This window comes from Delphinus delphis, chromosome 19 (genome assembly GCF_949987515.2).
Source record: "Delphinus delphis chromosome 19, mDelDel1.2, whole genome shotgun sequence".
NCBI lineage: Eukaryota > Metazoa > Chordata > Mammalia > Artiodactyla > Delphinidae > Delphinus > Delphinus delphis.
The window spans coordinates 8,491,328-8,515,476 of record NC_082701.1 but is presented as its reverse complement, the minus strand read 5'-3'; the positions used below and the strand labels follow the sequence as shown (position 1 = coordinate 8,515,476).

Here is a 24,149-nt window from a genome sequence, read left to right as displayed (position 1 = left end):
GAGCGTCTTGACCTTCCCAACATGGCGGAGACCCGGCGTGTGTGAGGGCGGACCCCAGAGGCTCGGAGGCCAATGGCTTATCGCAAGAGGCCGTAGCGGGCGGGGAAGACGGCCGACGCAGGCCCAACCCGAGGCTCAGGAGGTGGTTAGGGAGTGAATTTTCTGGAAGGCGACTTTAAAGGCGCCGGGCTGGAGCGAAGGACGTTTTGGTGCTGCCGCCGCCGCCCGGGTCGGGGAGGGGACGCACTGGTGGCAGGAAGCGAGCTGCGCCAGGGTCGTCGCGGAACCAGCTGGTGACCCTGCAGGATGAACCACAAGAGCAAGAAGCGGATCCGCGAGGCCAAGCGGAGTGCGCGGCCGGAGCTGAAGGACTCGCTGGACTGGATCCGGCACAACTACTACGAGAGCTTCTCGCTGAACCCGGCGGCCGTGGCGGTGAGCGGGCGGCGATCGCGGGCCGGGCGGGGCACGGGCATCCCCGGGAGCTGCGCACCTCTACCGGGGCCGGGGTCCGCGACCAGCATGGCCCCTGGAGTTACGATGGGCTCGCCCGCACCCCGCGGAGGTCGAGGTCATCGGGGCCCGGATCCCAGGGTGGGCCTCCTTCTAGGCGCCGCAAACGCGCCTGCCGAGGCAGCTGGAGTCCCACGCCCCTGACGCCCTTCACGAGGCCTGTCACCCCTGCATCCCTTTAGGCGGCGGGGCCCTAGGGACCCCGGCTGTCAAAAGCCACGAGTGGAAGACGCGAAGCCCCCCTTCCCTGATGCGGTGGCGCTCGGTGCGCAGTGCCCGAACACACGCAGGTCCTTTTCCCTCCCTAAGAGGAGCCGGAAATAGAATCTGGCTCCTTGGGTATGTGATTGCTAACTGGCCTTGGGGGACACCCTTAACTGCCGCCGGACTTTTTTTTTTTTTCTTTAATGCGATAGGTCTTTTCTGATTCCCTCAGGACAATGTGGAAAGGGCAGACGCCTTACAGTTGTCGGTGGGTGAATTTGTGGAACGTTACGAAAGACCGTACAAGCCCGTGGTTCTGCTGAATGCCCAAGAGGGCTGGTCCGCGCAGGAGAAATGGACTCTGGAGCGCCTCAAAAGGAAATACCGGAACCAGAAATTCAAGTGTGGTGAGGATAACGACGGCTATTCCGTGAAGATGAAGATGAAATACTACATCGAGTACATGGAGAGCACCCGAGATGACAGCCCCCTTTACATCTTTGACAGCAGCTATGGGGAACACCCCAAAAGAAGGAAACTTTTGGAAGACTACAAGGTGCCCAAGTTCTTCACCGATGACCTTTTCCAGTATGCGGGGGAGAAGCGCAGGCCCCCTTACAGGTAAATACTGGGCAGTGGTGTGGTTATAATCTTGTCTACAGCAGCAGGAGCAGCTGAGCTCAGTCAGCTAATCTGTTTCCAAAACAGTGAGTGGTTCTCTTTGGCTGCACTTGGGACTTACTTAGAGGGCTTCTGGTGTCTGCCCAGGGCCTCCTGCCTGGGCATCAGGATTTCTGAAAGCTCCCCAGGTGATTCAAACGTGCAACCAAAGTTGAACCAGTGATCTCTAAGGGATGTTTTAATAGTTCAAGTCCAGCAGTAAGACATGTTGGTGATTTTTCCTTTTTCTGTTAGGGGTCAGTCCATGCACGATTTCCTCAGCGTTTCTGCGTACCAGAATGTGTGTAGTCTTTGAAATAATGATAACATGTTGGTGTAAAATTAAAGCTTCTTTTGTGGTGTGTACGTGTGGTCAAATTGCACTTCATATCTTGGATGTTTCCATCCTTTAGGTGGTTTGTGATGGGGCCACCACGCTCTGGAACCGGAATTCACATCGACCCCCTGGGAACCAGTGCCTGGAATGCCTTAGTCCAGGGCCACAAGCGCTGGTGCCTGTTCCCTACCAGCACCCCCAGGGAACTCATCAAGGTGACCCGAGAAGAAGGAGGGAACCAGCAAGATGAAGCTATTACTTGGTTTAATATCATCTATCCCCGGACACAGCTTCCAACCTGGCCACCCGAATTCAAACCCCTGGAAATCTTACAAAAACCAGGAGAGACTGTCTTTGTACCAGGTACAGATGAACTGAAAGTATATTCTTTGAATTCAGTAATTTGTAATTTTGGAACACAATTATATAGGGAGAGTCAAAGAAATCCCTCTGCACGCTGGCTCTGGGTGAACTGACTGGTTCCCGCCTCTGACCGTGATGTGTTGCTGTGTGGTCACATGCTCAGGGGGGCTGCTGTCCACGTTTCTTGTAACCTGAATGTATAATGACTGTTGATAAACGTCCTGTATGTAGAGAGCCTATTCATTTTTATTCCTAGTAGATACTTAGTGTCTTTGTTTATTGAATACGTTCAGTGACTTGTGCTTAATTTCTATAAATGGGGTTTTTGATCAGTGTAGCGCTGGGTGGATTGAGTCAGGAAAGAGTGACTTAGGAGCCAAGAGGCAGGAAATCCTACACCTGAAAACTACACTTTGTTTTGATAGGTTGAGTGTGGGAAGTAAGGGTGTTCAAGATGGGCATCTCCATCTAGAAACTGAAGAACTTGCTCCCTTTACAGTTCTGGTCACAGCTTTGGATTAACAGGGCTTGACACGTTTACTCTGTAAAAGGGCCAGAGAACAGATATTTTAGGCACTGCAGGCTGGGTAGTCTCTGTTGTAACTGCTCAGCTCCGCCCAAGTGGCAGGAAAGCAGCCACGTACAATCCATAAACGAACAGGTGCAGCCACGCTCCAGTAAAACTTTACCCAAACAGGTCATTGGTGAGCGCTGCCCTCAGGAGGAGCATTTACCGCTCTGGGTCCTGTGTCTCTCAAGCTGTCCCTTGTGGACAGGAATCCCCAGGTTCTGAAGTTTGTGTTGTTTGTTATGTGAAGTTTACGTCATGGCGCGATCGCGTGTAGAACCAATCCTGTTTAACTGTTTACTTGTTGGATTTCAGGAGGCTGGTGGCACGTCGTCCTCAACCTTGACACCACCATTGCCATTACCCAGAATTTTGCCAGCAGCACCAACTTCCCTGTTGTCTGGCACAAGACGGTAAGAGGGAGGCCAAAGTTATCGAGGAAATGGTATAGGTGAGAGACTTTTTTTTTTCTTATTTTTGCTTTGTTCCAACTTCTACCCCAGAGATAAAATGGAAAGAGTCCACTGGTGTCTTAACATGTGCTGATTTTAGACGGGCCTGGGAGAAGCCGGGGCCGCAAAACCTCACGGGGAGAGGAGAGTGGGTCCAAGGTCAGGGCTAGTTCTCAGGGTATTTGCCAGCCTTGAGGTGACAGGGTAAGACTGCATGTTTGATTGAAGCCACTCGGTCAAAACATGGTCACAATTGGGATTGTTCCTCATTTTCTGTTTTGTTTTTGGTTTGGTTTGGTTTGGTTTCCCAAAGCTAGCACCAGCAAAGGAAGCCGTTTTGTTTGGGTTTTATTTTGGTTATTTCTTTTTCTTACCGCAAAGCATTATTCCCATTTAAACTTATGACCTTCAGTTCTTGTGAGCGAGGTGACTGCCCTGGAGACTTAGCTCCTCTGTTTATCCACAGAACAGATACAGCACGGGCAGCGGCAGTGCAAGCCACCCCCAGCCACCCCGTGCCACTGTGTCCCAACCCTGACCTGGAGGGACCAGCTCTCGGGGTAAGAGAGGGATTCTGGCTTGTTCAGTGCTCAACCTCCCTGCTGAGAGGGCCAGCAAGGGTGGTGGCTTTGTTCTCCCCAGACTCTCGGGCATCTGAGGCCCACTGACTCTGTCCCACAGGCCGCCGCGTGCTGCCGTTTGGTCACGCTGAAGGCCGTCCTGAACAGCAGGTCTTTTGTCCCTGGCTGCAGTGGCCGCCAGAATAGGTTCCAAGGGGAGGGCTGCCTGCTGCCCCGACAGTCCCGTTCAGCTTCAGCTTCCAGCGAGGGGGGACCCTCTCTGTTGCTTGATACTTCTTGTCTCTTACAAACCAATGTAACCAAGCCCAGCTCCCATCATTAAGTACTGTGCTGTGGAAAGGAGAGGTTAACAAACAACAGCTAGGAAAGGTTCAGGAAAAACGACGAGCGAGAGAGATTGTTTCTCCCGAGGGGAAAACTAAGACTAACTCGAGGAAGACTTGCCTCACGTCTCAGCAGCACGTCTGTCTCGTCTGCACAGCGGGTAGCGAGTTGTGTGTGGCTAGTTTTCCTTTCAGGAAAGCCTGAGCAGCATGGGGGGTTTCGTCCCCAGCCTGTGGATCCGCGTGTCCTCAGCATCGTACAGGCGCGTCTAGGAGAGACAGGGCTCAGCTCTGAGTCTGGGGTACTGCGTGTGGGCGTTGCTGCCTGTCCCAGCACTGAGGACCCGGGTCTTGTCTCTCAGGATCTTGAGGCAGGAGCACCCTGAGTTGGCGGTGCTGGCTGACTCCGTCGACCTGCAGGAGTCCACGGGGATCGCCTCCGACAGCTCCAGCGACTCGTCCAGCTCCTCCAGCTCCAGCTCGTCCGACTCGGACTCAGAGGTGAGTCCGTGCTCGCGGCCCGGGCCTCCGGGGCTGGTCGCCCTGAAAACCAGCTGTGACCTTCCCACCTCCTACCCGGGAGGGAGGACGCTGGGAACGTGTTTCACTTTCTTCCAAGAACTGCAGCTGCCCACGTTCTCGCCGTGGGGTGAATTTTGCCCATTTTACAGCTGTGCACATACTAGTGAATCATTACAATCATCTCTAGAGGTGAGAGGAGTGTCTGGGGATTCTGTAAATGACCCGGGACCACACAGCTAGCGGACACTGGTGTCGGGATTCCACCTCCAAGAATTCTCCAAACTCAAAGCCCACGTTAGGAATCTCCCCCGTGGATAGTAAATTATAAGCCTAGAAACTCAGCAAATTCAGTCACCTTGTTTAAGCTAACACAACACTGGTAAGAGCATCGGTGCTTTTAGCAGATGAAATGCTTGTCTCATGACTGTGTGATCCACTGATCCTGCCTCCTCTTTGGAGGAGGCCGTGTGTTTTATGAGTGTTAAGTGCTGTGCAGTGAAATTCCACGATGCCATCGCAAAGTGCTGGCTCTCACACAGTCTTAGAGGTGGATCTTGATTTCAAACAAACACCCCTTCTGTTAGAGAACACTGGAGGGACCCTTGGGGTCTGAGGAGACGGACATCCCGACTGTGTCCTAAATGGCCCTTTTGCCTCAGGGAGGCGTGGACAGTATCGTGCTGTCTCCTGAGGGCCGAGGTTCGTTTAGCGAAGAACTGGGCTGTATCCGACCGAACCCCTGTTTTTCTCCTCCCGTGTCCAGTGCGAGTCCGGCTCTGAAGGCGAGGGGACGATGCACCGCAGGAAGAAGAGGAGGACGTGCAGCGCAGTGGGAAACGGGGACACCACCTCCCAGGACGACTGTGTGAGCAAAGAGCGCAGCTCCTCCAGGTGACCGCGCGTGGCTGTCGTCTGTGTGCAAGGACGTGCCTGCAGCCTGCGGCAGGGCCCTGGGGGGCAGCCTTGTGGATCCTGCAGACCTGGGAGGGCCAGCGAAAGCCAGGGAATGAGGATGCTCTGGGGGTGGGAGTCCCGCCACTTAGCATTTGCTACAGTAGCTTTTTTCTCCGCTACCCGTGCAAGTGAACGTGGCTTGTTTTATGCATAAGGGCGAGAATCTACGTGGATGGTGCCAAGGGAACCCTTTACATTATTTAATAATAAAAGTTAAATTCATTTTATATCTTGGGAACTTTTTTCCTGGAGAATACCAGAGTATCCCCTTGTTGCTTTTCTTGTCATGATCTTGGGAGAAGATAGTGTTTCCGCTGGTGGGTGCCCTTGATGGGGAAGTGATAGTTACCGCAGTAAAGGAAGAGAATGCTGAGAAATTACCCCATATCTTCTGAGGAGCCTGAGGCGTGGCCTCCTGCTTTTTCTCCCAGTTTGCCACTGCTGCTTTGAGCGCTTGCAGATTCCTTATAAAATCTTAATCATGTCTCCAATGGGTTTTGGTTTTTGTTTTAAACCCTATAGGATCTAAATAAATTAAAACTTGAGATAAAAATCCATAAGCTAATCTTTTTGCAAGCACCTGCTCTGGTGCTGGGCACACGACAGGCTCCCACTGAAGCTTGGTGACTCTGCGCACATCCAGGGTCTTTAAGCCCCAGAACCCTGCTGTCCATGTGCTGCTAGTTGAAGTGTCAACTATAGGTAGCATTAAGAGGTGAGGTTTTGGACTTCCCTGGCGGTCCAGTGGTTAAGACTCCGAGCTTCCAATGCAGGGGGCACGAGTTCGATCCCTGGTTGGGGAACTTCCACATGCCGCCCGACAAGGCCCACCAAAAAAAAAAAAAGACGTGAGGTTTCAAGGAAGATAGTGAAATACTGAAGCCTGTGGGATTCTGTCTAAAGTCCCTGACTGCTGCAGCTGACATTCCTGTTATGTTCTTTGTATCTCCAGGCAGCCTAGCGCTTGCTTAAATGTGATGAACAGGACCTACGTTCCTTTCTGTCGTCTTTTCCTCATTCTCTGGGGTCTGGCTGGAATTCCGTGGGGGAAATTCGGGTGTCTTAATCAAGTGGATTTATCAGACTAGATGGTGCATTTCTCAACCCGAGTTGTCCTTTTCCCAGGCATACTTAGATTTCTCTTCTTGCTTTTTTAAGTTTTTTCTATATTGTAGACTTATATCTGCCCTTGGGGTGTGACTTTGTAAGAAAAGTTTTTAGAGAAAGCCCTGCCATTACATCAACCTGGGGTCCTGGGGGTCCTGCTTTTAACGTATCCTTCCAGCTTTGCCGCAGCTGTGCTGTCTACATGCTGATTACAGGCAGTTGTACTTTCCTTGGCAGGATTAGGGACACTTGTGGAGGCCGTGCTCACCCCTGAGCAGAAGCTCTCCCCTGAAGTGGCTCCCACGTGAGCTGTTGGCGGCCACCCAACTCAGTTTTCCTGTCTTCTGCTCCTACCTTCTCCTTTGTCTTCTTTGAATTTGGATAATCCTCTCTGGCCCAAGCTCCCATCTCCGGTCAAATGCTGTTTTTTTCTGCTTACTGAAACTAGATTGTCAAGAAGTTAAAAAACTCTGCATGCTTAGTGAAGCACCGAAGGCCTCCGTGATGTCGCGTGAGAAGGTGCTGTGCTTCTCCTTTAAAACCAAGCTGGTCGACCGCAAGGCTGGAGGGTTGTGATCCTTTGAATGCCTTGTTGCATCTGTTGCCTCGCTGGTGTTGGTGAGGAACTCCCGCCGTCCACGTGGCCGGCTGCACGCAAGCGGAGACGCCGAGAGTGGTGAGCGGTGAGTTCTGTGTGAAGCGATTACGTGTAAGAAGGACCACGAGTGTGCCGCCTTCCTGTGTGCCGTCATCCGTCCAGAAACGCATTCGGTGGCAGTAACCCGGCCACTCACCACTGCCTAGTGCTATCTTAGGATTCGTTACTTTTTCTCCACAATGAGAGAGGCTGTTAGAGTCCAGGGATAATTTTGTCATCACAGAACTTAAATTATAAACAGGGCCAAGTTCTTGAAAGATTTGTCGCCATCATTCCCGCCACGTGATCCATAAGTCAGAAGCTCTCACTCTGTAAGAGGGTTCATGATAGTGTCCCCACTTCTTGGACCTGCAGACATAAGGTGGGGATCGTGTTACGTGCTGGGAATAAATGCAGAGGCGGTGCCTCTGGCCTTTGGGAGCTGTTTAGGCTTCTAACTAACTCTGGTAGGGACTGCCCAGCGGGTTCCATCTCCTGCCCTGTCAGTTCACCTGCTCGCCTTCATCTGTCCCTAAATTCACCCTAAGAGGGGGTTGTTGTTTCACAGGCCCCTGTGAAAAGCATTTTCTGGGCTGGAATGAGGAAGGGAAGGGCTCGGGTAGCTTGGGGCCGAGGAGCTTCACTGGTGCAGAGGTATGTGGGCAGGTGGCTGGAGCTGTGTGGTGTTGTCTCTCAAAAGCCTCCCTTCAAGCGGGTGTGATCAGGGAACTCCTGGTCGCTTCTTCGCCACATGTTCCACATTTGATAGACCAGTTATCACTTCCTGACTCTCTGGGTTGGTCGTGTGGCTTTTACTCTAGAAGGCTGGTCCCCTATTTTGTCTTCGTCGTTTTCTGCATTCTGAAATGCCAACCAAAACACGCGTCTGGGTTGGATGGGACGTCTGCTCACTTCCTAACATCGCTCTACCTGCCACTCCCCCTCCCTGGCCCTCTGGCTCCAGTGTCTGTGGTTGTGAGCAGATCCAAACCCTGAGAGATTTTATTCATATTTGAATGGCATTCCTCCTCGTTTTTAAAAAACTTTTCTTGACATCTTCAAAATGCTTTTTTCCTTTTCCCAGTGTTGCTACCGGGCTGTCACACTCACTCCCTTTCCTCTAAAATCCATACCAACTGCGCCTCCCTCCACTTCGGTTTAAAGGATGAAACCACCAAACAGGCTTCTTGCCACCAGGGGGCGTGGTGGGATGCATTTGCAGCAGCAGGGATGGTAAAGTGGAAGTTTGGTTTGAGAGACTAGCCACCCAGTTTTACTTCCCCAGATGCCAAAAGTGATCCCTGTTTGAAAAACAATACCCAGATATAAGGGATCCAGCCCGTCTGACAGGCCCGCAGTCACCTCTCCTGAAAGTGCCTGGGTAGCACGGATTACATTTGGGTCTCGCCGCCCCACACGAATGACTGTGGGACACTCTTTCGTTGTCTTAGCCAGGCCAGAGATTCAGAAGCCCCCCTTTTACTGTCACGGTGGGCCAGGCAAACACACCACTGTGGAAGCAAAGCAGGGCTGAGGTGGGGAAACAGAAAGCAGTGGAGTGTGGCTGGGTGATCACCGTGAGGTAGGAAGCAGGAACCAAGGGTCCATCTGTTCTAAAGTTAACCTTTTCTACCCACCTGGCGTGAGCTACTCCTTTGAGTGGTGTCAAGGATAGTAAGGAGAAAGATACAACATTAAACTCTTTTTAGAGATTATTTTCTGAGACGACAGCAGATCTTAAAACCGACAAGCTGGGTCCTGGAAGAAAGGATCCGGACTAGTAACTACTGTAGAGGAGGAGTGGGGTGGGCGAGACAAGAGCGGGGGACCCAGGACATCAGGAGGCCTCTGGGTCTTTGGGGATGAGGGAGGTGCCAAAGGCTTTACCATCAGCCCAAGGTGGTCAGTGCTGCACACAGGGGCCTCTGGGGTCAGTAGTGCTGTTGAGGGTGATGCCTTTGAGGGGAGAGCCACCAAAAGCAGGGACATTATTCACGTTTTGCTCTCGCTTGCAGATGCCCATTTGTTAATTATTAAAACAGTCAACAACTGTTTCAGCACCAGGCACTGTTCTAGGTGCTGTAGACGCCACAGTGATAAACGCAGCTCCCTGACCTCGTGGAGCTTCACAGACAGTGAAGTTGGCTGTTGTTCACAAGGGCCACGGGTCAGAGAGGGTAGAGCCGTGCACGTCCATCTCCGTGACCAGAAAAGCAAGTTCAGTCCTTACTAAATGCAAGTTTATGAGATCTTCATAAAAGAACATAATTATAATTATAGCTGTATTTTTAACTTAGGACGCAGCTTCTTTGTGAATCAGCTAAAGGTATTTAAACAGAGGATCAGCAAGAAGGTTGCTGGTGCGAGTGCTTCACACATTTATTAGAGTTTCCGCCTTGATAGGCGTTAGGACTCCAGAAAAGAGTGTGGGGTGGAACCGGGGTTTTGCAGTAAATGTTGTAGAAACCACTGTCTAGGAAGTAGGCGTATAAGCATGCAGCTGTAGGTTTCTTGAACTGTATGTAGCATTTCCACAAATAAGTCGTTCCTGCTGTGTTCTGGGTCCCGCTGATGGTTCCATGTGGAGTCTGGTTTCTCCTCATACTCCACCCCTCCCCGGCTTCTGTCGTGATGTTACACGGATGTTACATTGTATGCAGCAAAACTGCAGAGGTGGCTCTCAACTTTGTCTCATGATTCAAGTTCAAAAACTTGGAGCACCTGGCCCCATCCTCTGCTCTCCCGGGAGCAGGAGAACTGGCCCCGCCTGCCTGCTGTCTCTGCGGGGACTGGACACTACAGAGGAACTGGGACTGTCTGCTGAGAGCCTGGTGCCTCCTCCGGGGTCACGTAGAGCACCCTGAGCGCCTCCTAGTTCTGCTTGGGTCTTACCCGTGGGGTCCGCCACCAAATGCCGGTGGGGCCGCAACTGGATTGGCATTTTTAACTTTTCACTGGGATGAAACTTGTTCATCATTTTAAATAAAGCAACTTGATTTGGGGTTGGGTTGTTTGCATTGTCTTGTCCTTGTTTTCATTCTTAGTCATCTGAAAGTCAATAAAGTGTACTGAGTTTGTCTGCACAATAGGACCTCTTAGATATACACTTGATCTTGAACAACTCAGGGTTTAGGGGTAACAACCCTCCCTACACACAGTGGAAAATTCAAGAAAAACATATAGTCAGCCCTCTGTATCTGTGGTTCTGGTTTCTGCAGCCAGCCTCAGATTGTGTAGTACCACAGTACGCGTTTATTGAAAATAACCCGCATCTAAGTGGACCCATGCACTTCAAACCCATGTTGTTCAAGGGTCAACTGTGTATTTTAAAACAAGGTGGACAGGTGACAAAAATAAGGCCCAAACACTTTGACTGAAAGTGCCCCCTGGTCAAAAGCCAGTAGCCAAGAGATAAACCTCGCTCCACATTTTATAGCTGTGGGGCATTTTTCATCAACTGCGACTAAAATTCCTTTTGCATGTCCCCCCAGTACTATGTGATGCAGCAGGATTAAGCTCACCCTGTGTGGCGCAGCCAAAGAAAAAAGAAGCAATAAGCAGTTCTTCAAAAAAAAAAAGAAGAGGCACTCACTCCTTCCAGCATCTTGGCTTACATCAGATATCACTGTACGTTTTCTAGAAACGTATTAAATGCATCCTAAACAAAAACCGGAACCCTGGTTTTTCAATATTAGGCCTGTGTTTGGCATGATACCTTACAAACTTTGTCCACCCCTTGTTTTTTAAAAATAACTAGAGCAGGGTTTGGGAGTGGTAGGAAATGAAGTTTTCGGTTACAGTGCATTTGTCTCCAGCATACACTGTTCAGTGACAGAGCCCTGGAAGGGTCTGGAGAAACAAAAACAGTAGGCTGCTTTTCCCTCATTCCACCCTCCTACATTCCAGAGTTATGAGAAGAAGAAAGACAGTAGGGGAAATAGAGTTGGCCCACGGCACCTGGTGCTGAATTCCTGAAGCCCGTCTTTGGGGGCAGCCTCCATACCCTGAGGCCTGTGTGGAAGGCCGCTGGGTCCAGACCGGGAAGGGGCCTTCACCGGCCAGCACCTGGAAACGTCCTCTTTGTGAAAACGTATCAAAGCAACCCCAAGGAGTAAAAGCAGCTGGTGACGTGTCTATAAAGTGGCTAAAAGTAAGCAGAGTTGGTGTTTTCATTGTCTTACAGGCAGTCCAGAGCTACCGTCTAGTGAACCCTCCTGTCTTTACTTGGCCCTTAGCATCCCCCAGCTAGCAATTCCAAAGTGCTCTAAGGTGACCTGCTCGGGTCTAAAATGATGCCCAAAGGGCCCCGGAGTACTGGGTATTTCAAACTGCTTTTCAAAAGGATCCTAAGCCCAAAGCGTCGGGCCTGCCCAGGCAGGGAGGGCTCGGCCCTTCTCGGGCCTCAGGAGCACTTCCCAAGGGGCCAGGGCTCTGGTCCCCAGCAGCTTGAGTCACCCCCCCGCCACCCCCCACCCCCCACCCCGGGTCCTGGGAGGTCGGGGGCGGGCAGAGGGCGGGGCGCGGCGGGGGCTCCGCCCCGAGGCGGGGCGCGGCGCGGCGCGGCACGCTCCCTCGGGGTCCCAGCGGGCGGGCACTCGGGCGGCCGCAGCGCGATGGAGGCGCCGGCGGAGCTGCTGGCCGCGCTGCCCGCGCTGGCCACCGCGCTGGCGCTGCTGCTTGCCTGGCTGCTGGTGAGGCGCGGGGCGGCCGCGAGCCCCGACCCCCCGGAGCCCGCGCCCCCGGAGTCCGCACCCCCGGCCGAGGCCAGCGGGACGCCCGCGCCGCTCGACCCCTGCGCGGCGGAGCCGGCAGCCGCGCCCGAGGGGCCGGGGGAACCCAAGCCGCCAGACGAGCCCACGCCGCCGGACGAGTCCGCGCCGCCGGAAGAGTCCGCGGCGGCGCCGGCGGAGGCGGAGGAGCAGGCCGCCGAGGAGAGGCAGGTACGGACCCGCCCTCCCGGGCTCCCCTTCCCACTCTGGGGCCAGGCACCCTCCGCGGCTCGGCGCCCCCTGGCGCCCCCGGCAGAGCCGAGAACCTGGCCCCCAGTCTTGAGCCGGGCTGCCTCAGGGAGGGCAGGAGCCCGCGGACGGCAGGAAGGGAAGGTCCCGGCGTGCAGATTCAACGCCCTCCCCCCCGAAGTGTCGCCGAGCCTGTCGGAGTTGTGTTTTGTCGCCTGGCTGGCTTTCCTCTTCTTGGCCTCTCCTCCCCCGGCACGGGTCATACCCCACTCCCCACCCCTCACCCTCCAGCCCACGGGTTCCCAAATCCACGTGCATGTGGCTTGTTTCAAGGGCTGCAATGACAGTTGTCTTGATAGTGGAAAATATAATACTTAAAAGAAAGAAAAAAAGGAAAGCTGCCTTTTCTTTTTAGGCTAATTTGAAATCCAGATTCCTGAGTCATTTATGTGTGATACCCATTGGGTGGGACTGAAAGAAAGGCACCGGACAATTGCAATCCTTTTTATTGCCGTTTCCAAACTGCACGGTGCTTTGCACACTCCCCCAGGGGCTGCAGATCAGTCGGGCCAGTGTGCAGTGAGGAAACAGGATAAGGCCCTCCTGCAGCACAGCTGAGCCCCCCCAAAGCCGCCCTCCTGCTTCTGCAGTCCAGCAGCTCTGTCCTGACCCCGCGGCCGCCGTCTTGCTTCAGGATATCCAGATGGGCGTCTGATGGCTTGTGGGCACTCCTCTGCCCAGCCCGATACACTTTTTCCAATGTATCTCTTTAGATTGGAAGCCTAGTTGCCAGGCGCCTTCCCAGGACTTCAGCGCCCTTGGCCCTTCCAGGCCACCAGCAAGGGTCCAGAGCCTGATCAGAAGGCCTTGTTCTGACTCCTGAGGTCCCTTTCTTGGAAGGGAGGATGGCCAGGACGGTCAAAACTGTGAGCAAGCTGCTTTGGTGCGTTGTGAGCACGTCTGCAGCGCCCACTCTGAATTTTGCTGGACACAATGGTTTATACTGGAGAGAATCCTTGCAGGGAGGAGGAGGCAGCGAGGCTGGGCGGAGGCATTTCTCTTTGCTGAGTAATTGTTCCAGACCCCCTGTGAGCAGGCGCTTTGCTTGACAAGAGGGTGACTAATTGTGTCATTAGAGTGTATTCTGACCAGGCTGAGGAGAGCTGCTGTATTCATCCCAGGGAGCACCGAGGCCCTGTGGTTCTTGCTGACCTCACCTGTGGTGATGGCAGGTGGGGTTTGGACGTGTGCTGATGTGTTAGGTTTGCTCCCATATTTAGGATTCTCTTGGGAACAGGGGAGGTATAGGGGCTGTTCCCAGGCTGCCACTTGCTCTCAGTCAGCCCTGCTCCTAGAGTTAACACAGTGGCCCCTTTTCACCCAGAGGCAGCTTCTGGACTGAAGTTTAAAATGTTCTGTAGGGAATTCCCTGGCGGTCCAGTGGTTAAGACTCCACGCTCCCACTGCAGGGGGCCCAGGTTCGATCCCTGGTCGGGGAACTAAAATCCCGCATGCCACATGTCGTGGCCAAAAATAAATGAATAAATAAATAAAATGTCCTTTAGTGGTGCTCAGTCATCTCGATCCTCTGGGTTACAGCACTTCTGAAAGAACTTTCTACAAGGCCTCTAGGCTCTCGGCAGTATGATATCTATGTAAGGGGTTTAGCGGTTCTTTAAAAAGCAGCCCTGGTTTGCCTCTGGCTGGGAGAAAGCAGGTCCTGTGAGGGCGAGTGGGGGCTTCGAAGGACAAGGCACCTTACGGAGGCTAGTGTGGTGGACACAGCCTCGGAGCTGGTGTGATGCCAGAGCAGATGACTGGGACCGTTGAGGCTTGTGCGTCCCTCCTTCCTCTCCACGGCCTGTCCTGACGTGATCCACCCAACGGGAGAATTAAGTTTAAGTCCACTTCCTCCTTTGGAGGTCTCGCCCTCCCCTTTTGGGTTCAGGCCTCCAGCCCTCTCTGAGCTAGCAAGCCCACGTCGACTCCAGCTGTGCACAAGGCCCTGGGCCAGGTGCTGGGGGACACAAATATCCACTGTTACCCACTCCCCCGCCTTCCCGGTGGTGGCATTACCCCGAAAGGAGCTGCTAGCAACTGTCTGGAAACGGACTTGGGCATTTTCGAGAGCAGGTCCCACTGCTTTCTTCTGATGATCACACTGCCCAATCCTGGAGAGCAGACCGGAAGGCCCACTGGGGAAAAATAACTCAAGTCTGGGTTTGGGAAAGCAGCAGGGACGCCCTCAGCTAGCCTCTCCCTAAGTGAGCAGCAGCAGTGGGAGTGGAGGGGGGGCAGCCCCAGCTGCTGAGAGCGGGAAGGCACAGCCCCAGCCCCGGGAGAGTGGCGCTTAACTCACCTCTCCCCTCCCCCCTGCATTTTCCATTCTAATCCAATCGCCTCCCTTCTTGGCGAGGCCTGGGAGGCCTGGGGCAGCTGCTGCCCACCCTCACAAAGCTGATTATTGAGAAGGACCCAGAGCCCAGGGAAGCAGCCTTCCGCTGCGGCTGTGGGCCATGGGGAAGCGGCCCCTCGGCGCAGGAGAACCAAGTCGTATGAAGGGCCTCCGTGGGCTGGGAGGCTGAACTGGGACTGAAGAAATGCGGGCAGAGCAGCCCGGGCAGGGAGGCCGAGCAGAGGGCAGAGTTGTATTGTGACACCTCTTGTCATTTCTCTCTGAGGGATTAGTGTGGGAGCGGGCAGGGGAGGGGGTGGGCATGCCCCACTCTCACAAAGAATTATGGAGAACAGCGTCAAGAACAGGAGCTGGTCCCTTTTAAGCCCAGGAAACGGTGCTTTTTGGGTGCTGAGGTATAGGTTAGGATTTTAGGATTTGCAGGCCTCTTACCTAATGGAGATGTGGTTTCCAGCAAGGCTGTATTGTAGGATACCAAACAGTGGTCATGGGCAAAGGGTCAAGTGTCGTTCAATAGTACTAGAGTCAAATCGCTCTGTCTGTGCCAGGACTCAGGCATCCTGGTGCTCGGGCCCTCAGTCTACTCAGAAACGGAGTAGGGACTTCCTATAAGGCAGCTGGCCAATGTCACAGGCAGGGAGACTGTTCGAGATTGAAGGAGACTAAAGAGACAGGAAAGACAAATGAAATGCCTGATCATTGATTGGATTCTGGATTTGGGGTTGGGGGGTGGAGCGGGGGTGTGGGGAGCTATAAAGAATATTTGGGGGACTTCCCAGGTGGTCCAGTGGTTAAGACTTCGCCTTCCAATGCAGGGGGTGCAGGTTCCATCCCTTGTCGGGGAGCTAAGATCCCACATACCTGGAGGCCAAAACACCAAAACATAAAACAGGAGCAATATTGTAACAAACTTAATAAGACTTAAAAAAAAAAAAAGAATATTTTGGAGATAACTGGATCATGTGTCAAATGAATGGTTTATTAGATCATTTTATTGTATCAACGCGCACTTTCTTGAGTGTGATGCCGGCGTTGTGATCATGTAGAAAAATGTCCTTGTTCTTAGGAAGGTGCATGCTGAAACGTTCAGGGATAAACATGTCATGATTCACATAGTCCCACACACAGATCATGGGTGTGTATGGAGAGAGAGTACAAAGATGGATGGAAAAATGTTAAGGATTGGTGAATCTAGGTGAAAGGGTGTATGAGTGTTCATTGTATTATTCTGTCAACTTCTCTGTAGGCTTGGAATTTTCCAACATACAATGTCAGGAAAAAGGAACCCAGTGAGGAATTTCTCAGGAAACGGCTTGGTTTTTCGGGCACTCTAGGGGTGCTGGTCTGATTGAGCTGCAGAGCCTCCTCTGTCTGTCCTCGCCATGCAGCTGGGCCCTGGTTCACCTTTTCTGAAGTTATCTTGCTGTTAGGTCCATCTTGTCACCAGCCTTGTCACCGCAGGCCTGCCCCCCGGGAGCTGCAGAGCCCCTAGCCCTCCCAGAATGATCAAGAAGCAGGTAAATCCCATCCCCCATCATGTGTCTTGAGCTTCATTTATTTTTTTTTTCTTTATTGTATTTTATTTTCATTTTTTTCTTTTTCATGTCCTGACCTTCGTGGTGTCAGCATGACTCCACTTTTCTGTTCTCTTAACAGAAGCCAGTTTAGTGGAGGCTAACAGATACCTGGCAGGTGTTCATACCACTTTGAGTCCGCTCGGCCTGCTATAACAAAGTACTGTAGATTGACTGGTTGAAACAACAGACATTTATTTCTCCCAGTTCTGGAGGCTGAGAGTCCAAGATCAAGGTACTGGCGGATTCGGTTCCTGGTGAGAACCCACTTCCCAGCCAGCTGACAGCTGCCTTTTTGCTGTGTCCTCACACAGCACAGAGGACACTCTGGTGTCTTCCTCTTCTTATGAGGGCCCTAACCTCATCATGGGGGCCCCCACTGTCATGACCTCATTAAGCCTAATTGCCTCCCCTAGGTCCCACCTCCAAGTACCATCACATTGGGGGTTCAGCATATAGGTTCTGGGGGATACAAGCAGTCTGTATCAGATCTAGTGGTTTTCTAGGGGGGTGGGAAACAGAAATAATCCAAATGTCCATTAATTAGGACGTTAGATTAGTAAGCAAATTGGTAGAAATAAGTAAGGAAAAAAGCCGAACACAAAACAGGAATTATGTCTTCACATCATCACAATGACGTACATCAACTAAACAAGATGACGCAGAGGGCTGGAAGCAGAGTTCAACGTTTAGAGCTGCAAGAGGGTATGTTTTGTAAAGTTCTTTAAGCTCATAATTATTTTTTCATATGAGAAAGAAGTTGGGGCTTTCCTAATAGCTAAATTTCGTTCATCCTTTCAGAGATAGAGTCTTGTTTGCACATAGAAAATGTAGCTGTCAGAGTTTTTCTACTTAGTGGGAAGACGTAAACTCCCAAAGAACGTGTTTAAGAAGAAAGCTGTCTGCCTTCAGAGAGTTAGAAATAAAACACTGAGCGTGTTCACTTTTAGACAGTTTCTTTTTTGTAGTCTTTTCCTTCCCAGACCATCGGCCCAAACCACAGCGTGGGAGGGGTGAGACCAACTTAGACCCTTGGTGGACGTTCTTTTTGAGAAATGCCAAGTCCCTGGTAGCCAGAGCGTTTCTGGAACAACCTGAGGCAGAGCGCCCTGGGTTTGCCCCTGTTAAGGACAGATAAATGGAAGAGGGGCCAGAAACCCCTCCTCCTGTCGGGCCCTGACGCACAGACAGAGCTGCTGGCTGCCATTCCGATTGCCTGCTGCCTGATAAGAACCAAAGACGGAAGCCTGGGATGCTAATAGCAATCATTCCTTCTCTCTTGCCGGGGAGGTGGGCACATAGGTCACCTTCTCCTGGCCAAGGTGGCTAAAGAACAGCTAATGAGATTAACCAGCCTGAAGGAGACCCAGTGCAAGAATTCCTGGAACTTGCTTATCTGGTATTTTTGCCTCTGAATAGCCTTAGGACTTGGGGAAGTCACTTAACCTTGTAGATTTCCCATCTACAAAACGAAGGGGTTGAACTAAAATGATGTCTGAACGTCTGGAACAATCTGGGATTGTCTGCTTTCTAGTCATCAGCTCGTTTCACGGCCTGGGTAGAGGGTGTGTGTGCGCCTGCGCACATGTGCGTTTTTTTTCTTTGTGTGTTTGTTTTGGCTGTGTTGGGTCTTCGTAGCTGCGCGTGGGCTTCTCTGGTTGCGGCGAGTGGGGGCTACTCTTCGTTTCGGTGCACGGGCTTATCATTGTGGTGGCTTCTCTTGTTGCGGAGCACGGGCTCTAGGCTTGTGGGCTTCAGTAGTTGTGGCACGCGGGCTCAGTAGTTGTGGCTCGTGGGCCCTAGAGCGCAGGCTCGGTAGTTGTGGCACATGGGCTTAGTTGCTCCGCGGCATGTAGGATCTTCCCGGACCAGGGATAGAAGCTGTGTCCCCTGCACTGGCAGGTGGATTCTTAACCACTGTGCCGCCAGGGAGGTCCGTGCTCGTGTTTAATATTTCCAAGTTAGAAATCCTGGCAGACATTGCTAACCCTCTGGGCAGTCTGGTTGAGACAACCCTGGGCTTGGTCTCAGCAAGGGCCTAATTCTGTGACCTTGGTATTAATACTCTTTCTCCCGGCCAGATTCTTCCTTGCTGAAGGCTCAGTGTCTGAGGTCAATCTCAAGACAAGAAAATACCTCTGGCCCAGTGGCCTCCTATGAAGGTCTGTAAACCTGCTCCAGGGTCAGACCATTCTTTGTCTTTATTCCTCGTGATCTAAAGCTGGTTTCCCTTCCTCGGGTGGAGGCCGAGATCTTAAGGAGATATTAAATGCTGGCCCCCTACATTCTGTATTGCCCTTGGAGTTAGTCATGGTCAAAATTCTTAAGTCCTGGCTTTCCCCAACACAATGATTTCACTTCTTCTGACCCTCTCAGATCTGATTTGGTCAGTCCCTTAGTTTTCTTCCCCGTCCTTGACCTTCTCTGTTAATCCCGAAATGCAGAGACTAGAATTCAACCACTGACGGAGGGTCTGGTAGATGCCTGATTGCTGCTTCAGGGTATTTTTTTTTAAATGAAGCTTTTGATGTCCTCTAAATCCGATTTATAGGAACAGTGCCAAAACCTGTTAATCTGATAGGATTGACTCCGGCAGGCTGCTGTCTGAGCCAGACAGAGTGTGTTTGGGGCTTGGGAACGTGCCCCGATTGGGATCTGAGGTCAGAGTCTGGGATGGTCCCTTTGGTCTGGACGTTTGGACACACCGCCCTACGGGCTGGCTCCTCATGCCCTGGGGCAGTGTGCAGCTCCTAAACCTCTCCCTCTCCCTCTCCCCAGCCCTGCCCCTTGAGTCAGTGGCTGAGCAGGTCCTCCCTCTCCTGTGCTCTTTGCTGGAGAAGCTCCTGCCCATAATATCAAGCGGAGCACTTACATCAGGGCCTGGACCACCACCGCCACCTCCCAGAATACACTGGCCACGATCGGCCTCCTGGTCTGTGGTTGATGGTGCCCAAATGTATATGCCCAGCCCAGCACCGTCCCAGCTGCCTCCCAGACACCTCCCGTCTGTTGTCTAATGAGCACCGCAGACAGTCATGTCTCATAAGGGGGCCTCATTTCTGTCCCGCTGGCACGCCCTGCGCCTCCTCCCCAAGCCCAGTGACATTCATCCCACTCAGAGTCTAGCACCCCTCCCGCAGCTGCTCAGGCCAAGAGCCCACGTGTCTTCCTGGTTTCTTCCTTTCCCTCTCCGGCCACCCCCCACCCCCGCAGTCACTCCATCAGCCAGTCCTGTCACCCGTGTCTCCAGAAGGCCTCCTGCCTGCTGCCACGTCTGCCCATCTTCCTGGCCACTGCTCCAGTCCAGGGCTCAGCCGGCTGTTCAGTAACCTCCCCAGCGGTCTCCCTGCCTCCAGTGTGTACCCCACCCAAGCCCCACCCCGCAACCAGCAACCAGCGTGCTGGTGCTGTCCGCTGTCCGTAACGTAGAAACCTCATCTCCTGTTCTGCTTACAGCCCCCAGTGGCTTCCATCGCTCACAGAATAAACTCCGGGCTCTTACCAGGGCCCCTGAGGCCCAGCAGGACCCTGGCCCTCTGCCTCTTCTCCCAGCTGCCCCGCCCCCTCCGCTCAGTGCACACACACACACACACACACACACACACACAGGCCAGGCCTGGCGCTGCCCCTCCCTTGCCTGGCAGACTCTCCCCAGCCTAGATCTTCACAGATTGCTCATCCTCCCCTTTCAAGTCTCTGTGTCCTTGGCCACCTTGGCGGATATAAATTCCCCCCAGTACATCGTCCCATCCGGCTGGCTTCCTTCTCAGCACTCAGTACGGGCTGAGATCATCTTTTATTTTAGCCTGCATTGTCTGCCGCAGTGCAATGTCAGCCCGTGAGAACAGGGTCCTTGCGTGCCACGTTCATGGCCACGTCCCCCACTCCTACAACAGGCCCGGCAGACAAGCGGCTCCCAGAAAGAACTTGCTGAATGAATAAGCTGCAATGACAACAAAAAGGAAAGAAAACTCTGTGGGTTCCTGCCGAAAGGCAAGTGCTGCCTCCTCGTAGGACTGCCCTGGGCAGCAGGGGTCTTATTTCTCTTCACGCCCAGCCTCTAGCCCAGGACCTTGCGTGTCGCCTGCCTGCAGTGCATCCCTAGAGCTGTGTATTGTGCCCCAGAGAGGCAGACGGCTCTGTAAGGTAGTCATCCCCCCAACGTGAGACGTGTTCAAACAGACTGGATAACCGGCAATTCATCAAAGGTTTTATCAACTGGAGTTTGGTACTGGGTAGAAGCCATGTTAGATCAGTGGCTTTCTAACATTTTTTAATGCCCCGGATACCTTTTTCCCTCTTTAATCCTACACGGGAGGAAGCCCAGTGCACAGAGGAAAAGAGGAGCTGCTCTGGGTGAGGGTCTCCGCCCCTCTGCCCTTCCCCCTCCTCTTCGCAGTGGTCCCCGCAGCCCCTCCACTCGGCTCCAGGGCTCTGCCGACCGCGGGTAGAATAATAACATGAGTTCAAGACCGTCCAGGTCAGATCCTGTGATCTCAGAGGACCGCATCCAGACAGAGGAAGGAGAGGGGCTCTGGGGTGAACAGCCGAGGACAGATCCTGTGCCCGAGGCTGTGGTCCCAAGGATGACCCCACGTTCCAGCCCGCCCCCGCACCCCATGGCACGTGTGGTGGGTGGGAGAGGACGGCACTTGCCAGAAAGCCCTTAGAGACTGACCTCCCTGAGTCTGGAAGCGGGAGAGCTTCGAAAGCCAGGGGTTGTTTGGATTGAACGTGGCAACCGTCATTATGGGGCTTTGGCAGGAAGAGCGTCATGAAGTCGGCATTTTAAGCTGTCCTCAGAGCAGATGACTGGAGGAGAGTGGAGTCGAGGACACCGTGCCTGTGAAGGCACTGAGTGACTGAGACAGGAGTGGGGAGAATGAGGGGGTGGATCCCAGACGGCTCTCAGAGGCGGGGAGAGTCTAGAAGCCAGAATAGAAAGGAAACAGCAGGAAATTCCCTGGCGGTCCAGTGGTTAGGGCTCCACACTTCACTGCAGGGGGCTCGGGTTCACTCCTTGGTCAGGGACCTGAGATCCCACATGCCGTGTGGCATGGACAAAAGAAAGAAAAAAGAATCAACATTCCCAAGCCGTGATAAAGTGTCAAGATGCTGTGACGGCAGGGATAAAATGGACACGTGGAGGAGGCCAGCTTGGGACAAGAAGACTTCAGTTTCTCGTCACGGGGCACGTGCCCTGTCCAGCTGCACGCGTGGATTTAGAGAGCTGGCCTGAGCGGCCTCAGCCTGCAGCGAGGGTGGCTGAGTTGTTCTGATGGAGCGGGCAGAGAGAGCGGCCTGGTCATGACCTCTGCTGGCCCATCCTCCCCACCCAGAGCCGGCGCCCCGGGGACTGGCGCCGGCTCTGCTCTCTCTGCTCGCCCCACAGCCGACGTCCCCCTCTGAATGCGGAGGATGAACAGCCTGACTGCCTGATGGAATCCTTCTGGAAGGAGTGCCAACCATGTCCCGCCCGCTCCCGCTGGAGTGGGAGCCTGGAAGCAGCCCTTGCGCCAGGAAACCCTCTCCGGAGAAGGAGGGGTCAGTGGGCCCGACCCAGGCTGCGGGGCGGCGCATGGGGGATGCTGCTGAGGCCCCCGGAGAGCTCTGTTATCTCTGTCGTTGCCGCCTACGCGGGGAGGGAGGGACAGGCCGGCCTCCCCCTCTGCCTGCCTGGTGGAGCCGTGGTCCTCCCTATCTAAAACCAGTCCGGACTGACTGGGGGGCAGGGGCGTTGGTGCAGCCACAGGTGGCTGGTCACAGGGTCCAACAGACCCTATTTGCAGGACTCCAGGGCAGACCCATCTCCTTAGGCAGACGGACAGACAGACAGAGAGCTGTCTCCCTGTCTCTGTCTCCCCCCATCTCTGCTGTACTTCAGCCTGTGTCTCGGGCCTGCATCAGCCAGGCAGCCGTAAATGGTTATGTGCTGCCTGTCAGCTATGCATGTGGCCCCTGGGGGCTCTGAGAAGCCTCCTTCCAAGCCCCTGTGGGCCCTGCAGCCCCCTCCCATCCCCTCCGCCACCCATCCCGTCTTGGCCTCTGGGGGACTCCGGTCTTGGGCTCCTGGCCTTGGCGAGGCTGTCAGGAGGCCCTCCCTCCACCTGCCTCCATCGGTGGAAAAGCTGAATTAGAAAAGTAGCCCAGAACGTGTGAAGTTAGAACGAGTCTCTAACCTGCTGAGACGCTGGTCACTGAGCTGACCGGGGAGGGGTCTCAGTCCCGCGCCTGCTCTGGGGACCAGCCAGGATGACACCAGCTGTCAGTCTCAGAGGCTGTCACCAATTCACAGTTTTCATTACATTGATTTACTTTCATTTGCACTTGGGGCTGCCATAACAAAGTACCACAGGCTGGATGGCTTCAACAACAGGAATGTATTTTCTCCAGAACCGTGAGGTCGAGGTGTCGGGGGTCTGGTCCCTCCTGAGGCCTCTCTCCTCGGTTGCACATGCTGCCTTCTTGCTGGGTCCTCACGTGGTTTCTCCTCTGTGTGCAAGCTTCCCTGCTGTCTCTCCGCGTGTCCACATTTCCTCTTATAAGGACACCAGTCAGATTGGATTAGGACCCACCCTAATAACCTGACTGAACTTACCTCTTTGTAGACCCTCTCTCCAGATACAGTCATAGTCTGGAGTACTGAGGGTTCAGACCTCAACATATGAATTTGGGGAAGGACACAATGCAGCCCTTAAGGCATGGGTACCATGCAGCATTCTCAGGACCAAGGGCACGGACCAGAAATCAACAGTGGTGATGGCCTCTCGTGAGATCTGCAGTCAGCGCTCTGAGCAGCTGCTGGGTGCATCCGGCCTCCAGGCCCGGTCCTGGCCGAGCTGTGGGGCACGGCTGCCCCACCAGCCACAGGAGAGCAAGCCCCAGAGTGGGACTCAGGCCCTGAGAGCCCTGAGGAGTCGCCTTGGGCCTTCGAGACTCATTCGGCAAAGACAGAGCTGAGGGCCCAATTCCTTTAGCCTCTCAGTTCAGGCCCTTACGTCTCTCACCTGTGCTTTGAACCTTCCTGCCTCCTGTCTCGCCAGTGCATCCCCACGAACTGCTCCCAAACGCAGCTCTCATCCTGTTTCTCCGCACTTTGAAGCTTCGGTGGCTCCTCAGGGCCTTGTGCTCTATAAGCTCTCTAGTCCGGGCCCTGCTTTCCTGGCCTCCCACCCCGCCCTGCAGTCACACCAAACTCCAAGGAGTCACTGGAAAAGCCGGGAGGTTCCAGGCCTGGCCAGCTCTTCTTAGACCCAGCTCAGGATTCTCGTCCCTTCCAAGGCCTCCCCTGCGCCCCTCAGGCTCAGCTGAGCTCCCCGCCTGAGGGCCCCCCACCATCGTGTTGCTTGAATGCATAAGGTATGTACCTGCCAAAGCAGAACTTAAAGATGGGATGTGCTACGAGCAGGTACGCAGGTAAAATCCTTTACCTTTTGGCCGCACTCTGCAGCTTGCGGGATCTTAGTTCCCCGACCAGGGATGGAACCTGGGCCCCAGCAGTGAGAGCGCCAAGCCCTAACCACTGGAACGCCAGGGAGTTTCCAGTAAAGTCCTTACTGACTGCTCTTCCAGACAAAGGCTTCGACAGAGCATTTTGCACACGGTCGGTCTCCCTTTATTCTTCTCCTTTGCTGTCGTGCACACAGCTCACCATCTTGAAGCAAAGAGCACTGGACTGAGGCCAAAGAGTCCCAGCCTCCAGAAGGGCTTCCATCCTGGTCTCAGTCGCTCTTACGCATTTTTTATAAAATAAGGGCAAAATGCAATGAAGAGTGATTTTTAAACTTTTTCTTTTTTTAAATAATGGAAGGCTTCCCATTATTATGATGTTGTCTAGAAGACCAGTAAGTAACCCAGGTAAATGTGAGGCCTTGGGCCCCACCCTGGAGCAGGCCCCCCTACCCACCCCCACTGCTGTGCAGCTGGTATTTGACAGAGGCAAGAGCCTCCTGGCAGAGCATGAGATGTTCTGGGCTTGTG

The 24,149-nt window shown here is 53.6% G+C and overlaps 2 protein-coding genes across 7 annotated transcripts in view; both read left to right on the top strand.

Moving 5' to 3' along the window:
* Positions 1–21: 21 nt before the first annotated feature.
* Positions 22–10,217, top strand: JMJD6 (jumonji domain containing 6, arginine demethylase and lysine hydroxylase). Of its 4 annotated transcripts, none has more exons than XR_009516928.2 (7): positions 22–435; positions 950–1,338; positions 1,791–2,077; positions 2,961–3,096; positions 3,564–3,657; positions 4,364–4,502; positions 5,287–5,414. XR_009516928.2 is itself a non-coding variant. In XM_059996727.2 (7 exons), the coding sequence occupies exons 1-7, from the start codon at positions 307–309 to the stop codon at positions 6,856–6,858; spliced, it is 1,245 nt and encodes a 414-aa protein (XP_059852710.1). In that variant the 5' UTR covers positions 26–306; the 3' UTR covers positions 6,859–7,000. The 4 variants fall into 4 exon arrangements, 3 of the variants coding, with proteins under 3 accessions (XP_059852712.1, XP_059852710.1, XP_059852711.1); XM_059996727.2 differs by lacking the exon at positions 3,564–3,657 and adding an exon at positions 6,822–7,000 and having other exon boundaries at positions 26–435; XM_059996728.2 differs by lacking the exon at positions 3,564–3,657 and adding an exon at positions 7,033–10,217 and having other exon boundaries at positions 27–435.
* Positions 10,218–11,787: 1,570 nt separating this feature from the next.
* The window catches only part of MXRA7 (matrix remodeling associated 7), a 29,671-nt gene continuing 17,309 nt past the window's right edge, over positions 11,788–24,149 (top strand). For all 3 annotated transcript variants that reach the window (XM_059998669.1, XM_059998671.1, XM_059998670.1), the window contains exon 1: positions 11,788–12,161. In XM_059998669.1, the coding sequence (XP_059854652.1) occupies positions 11,835–12,161 (327 nt within the window). In that variant the 5' untranslated portion in view covers positions 11,788–11,834. The remainder of the gene's footprint in view (positions 12,162–24,149) is intronic.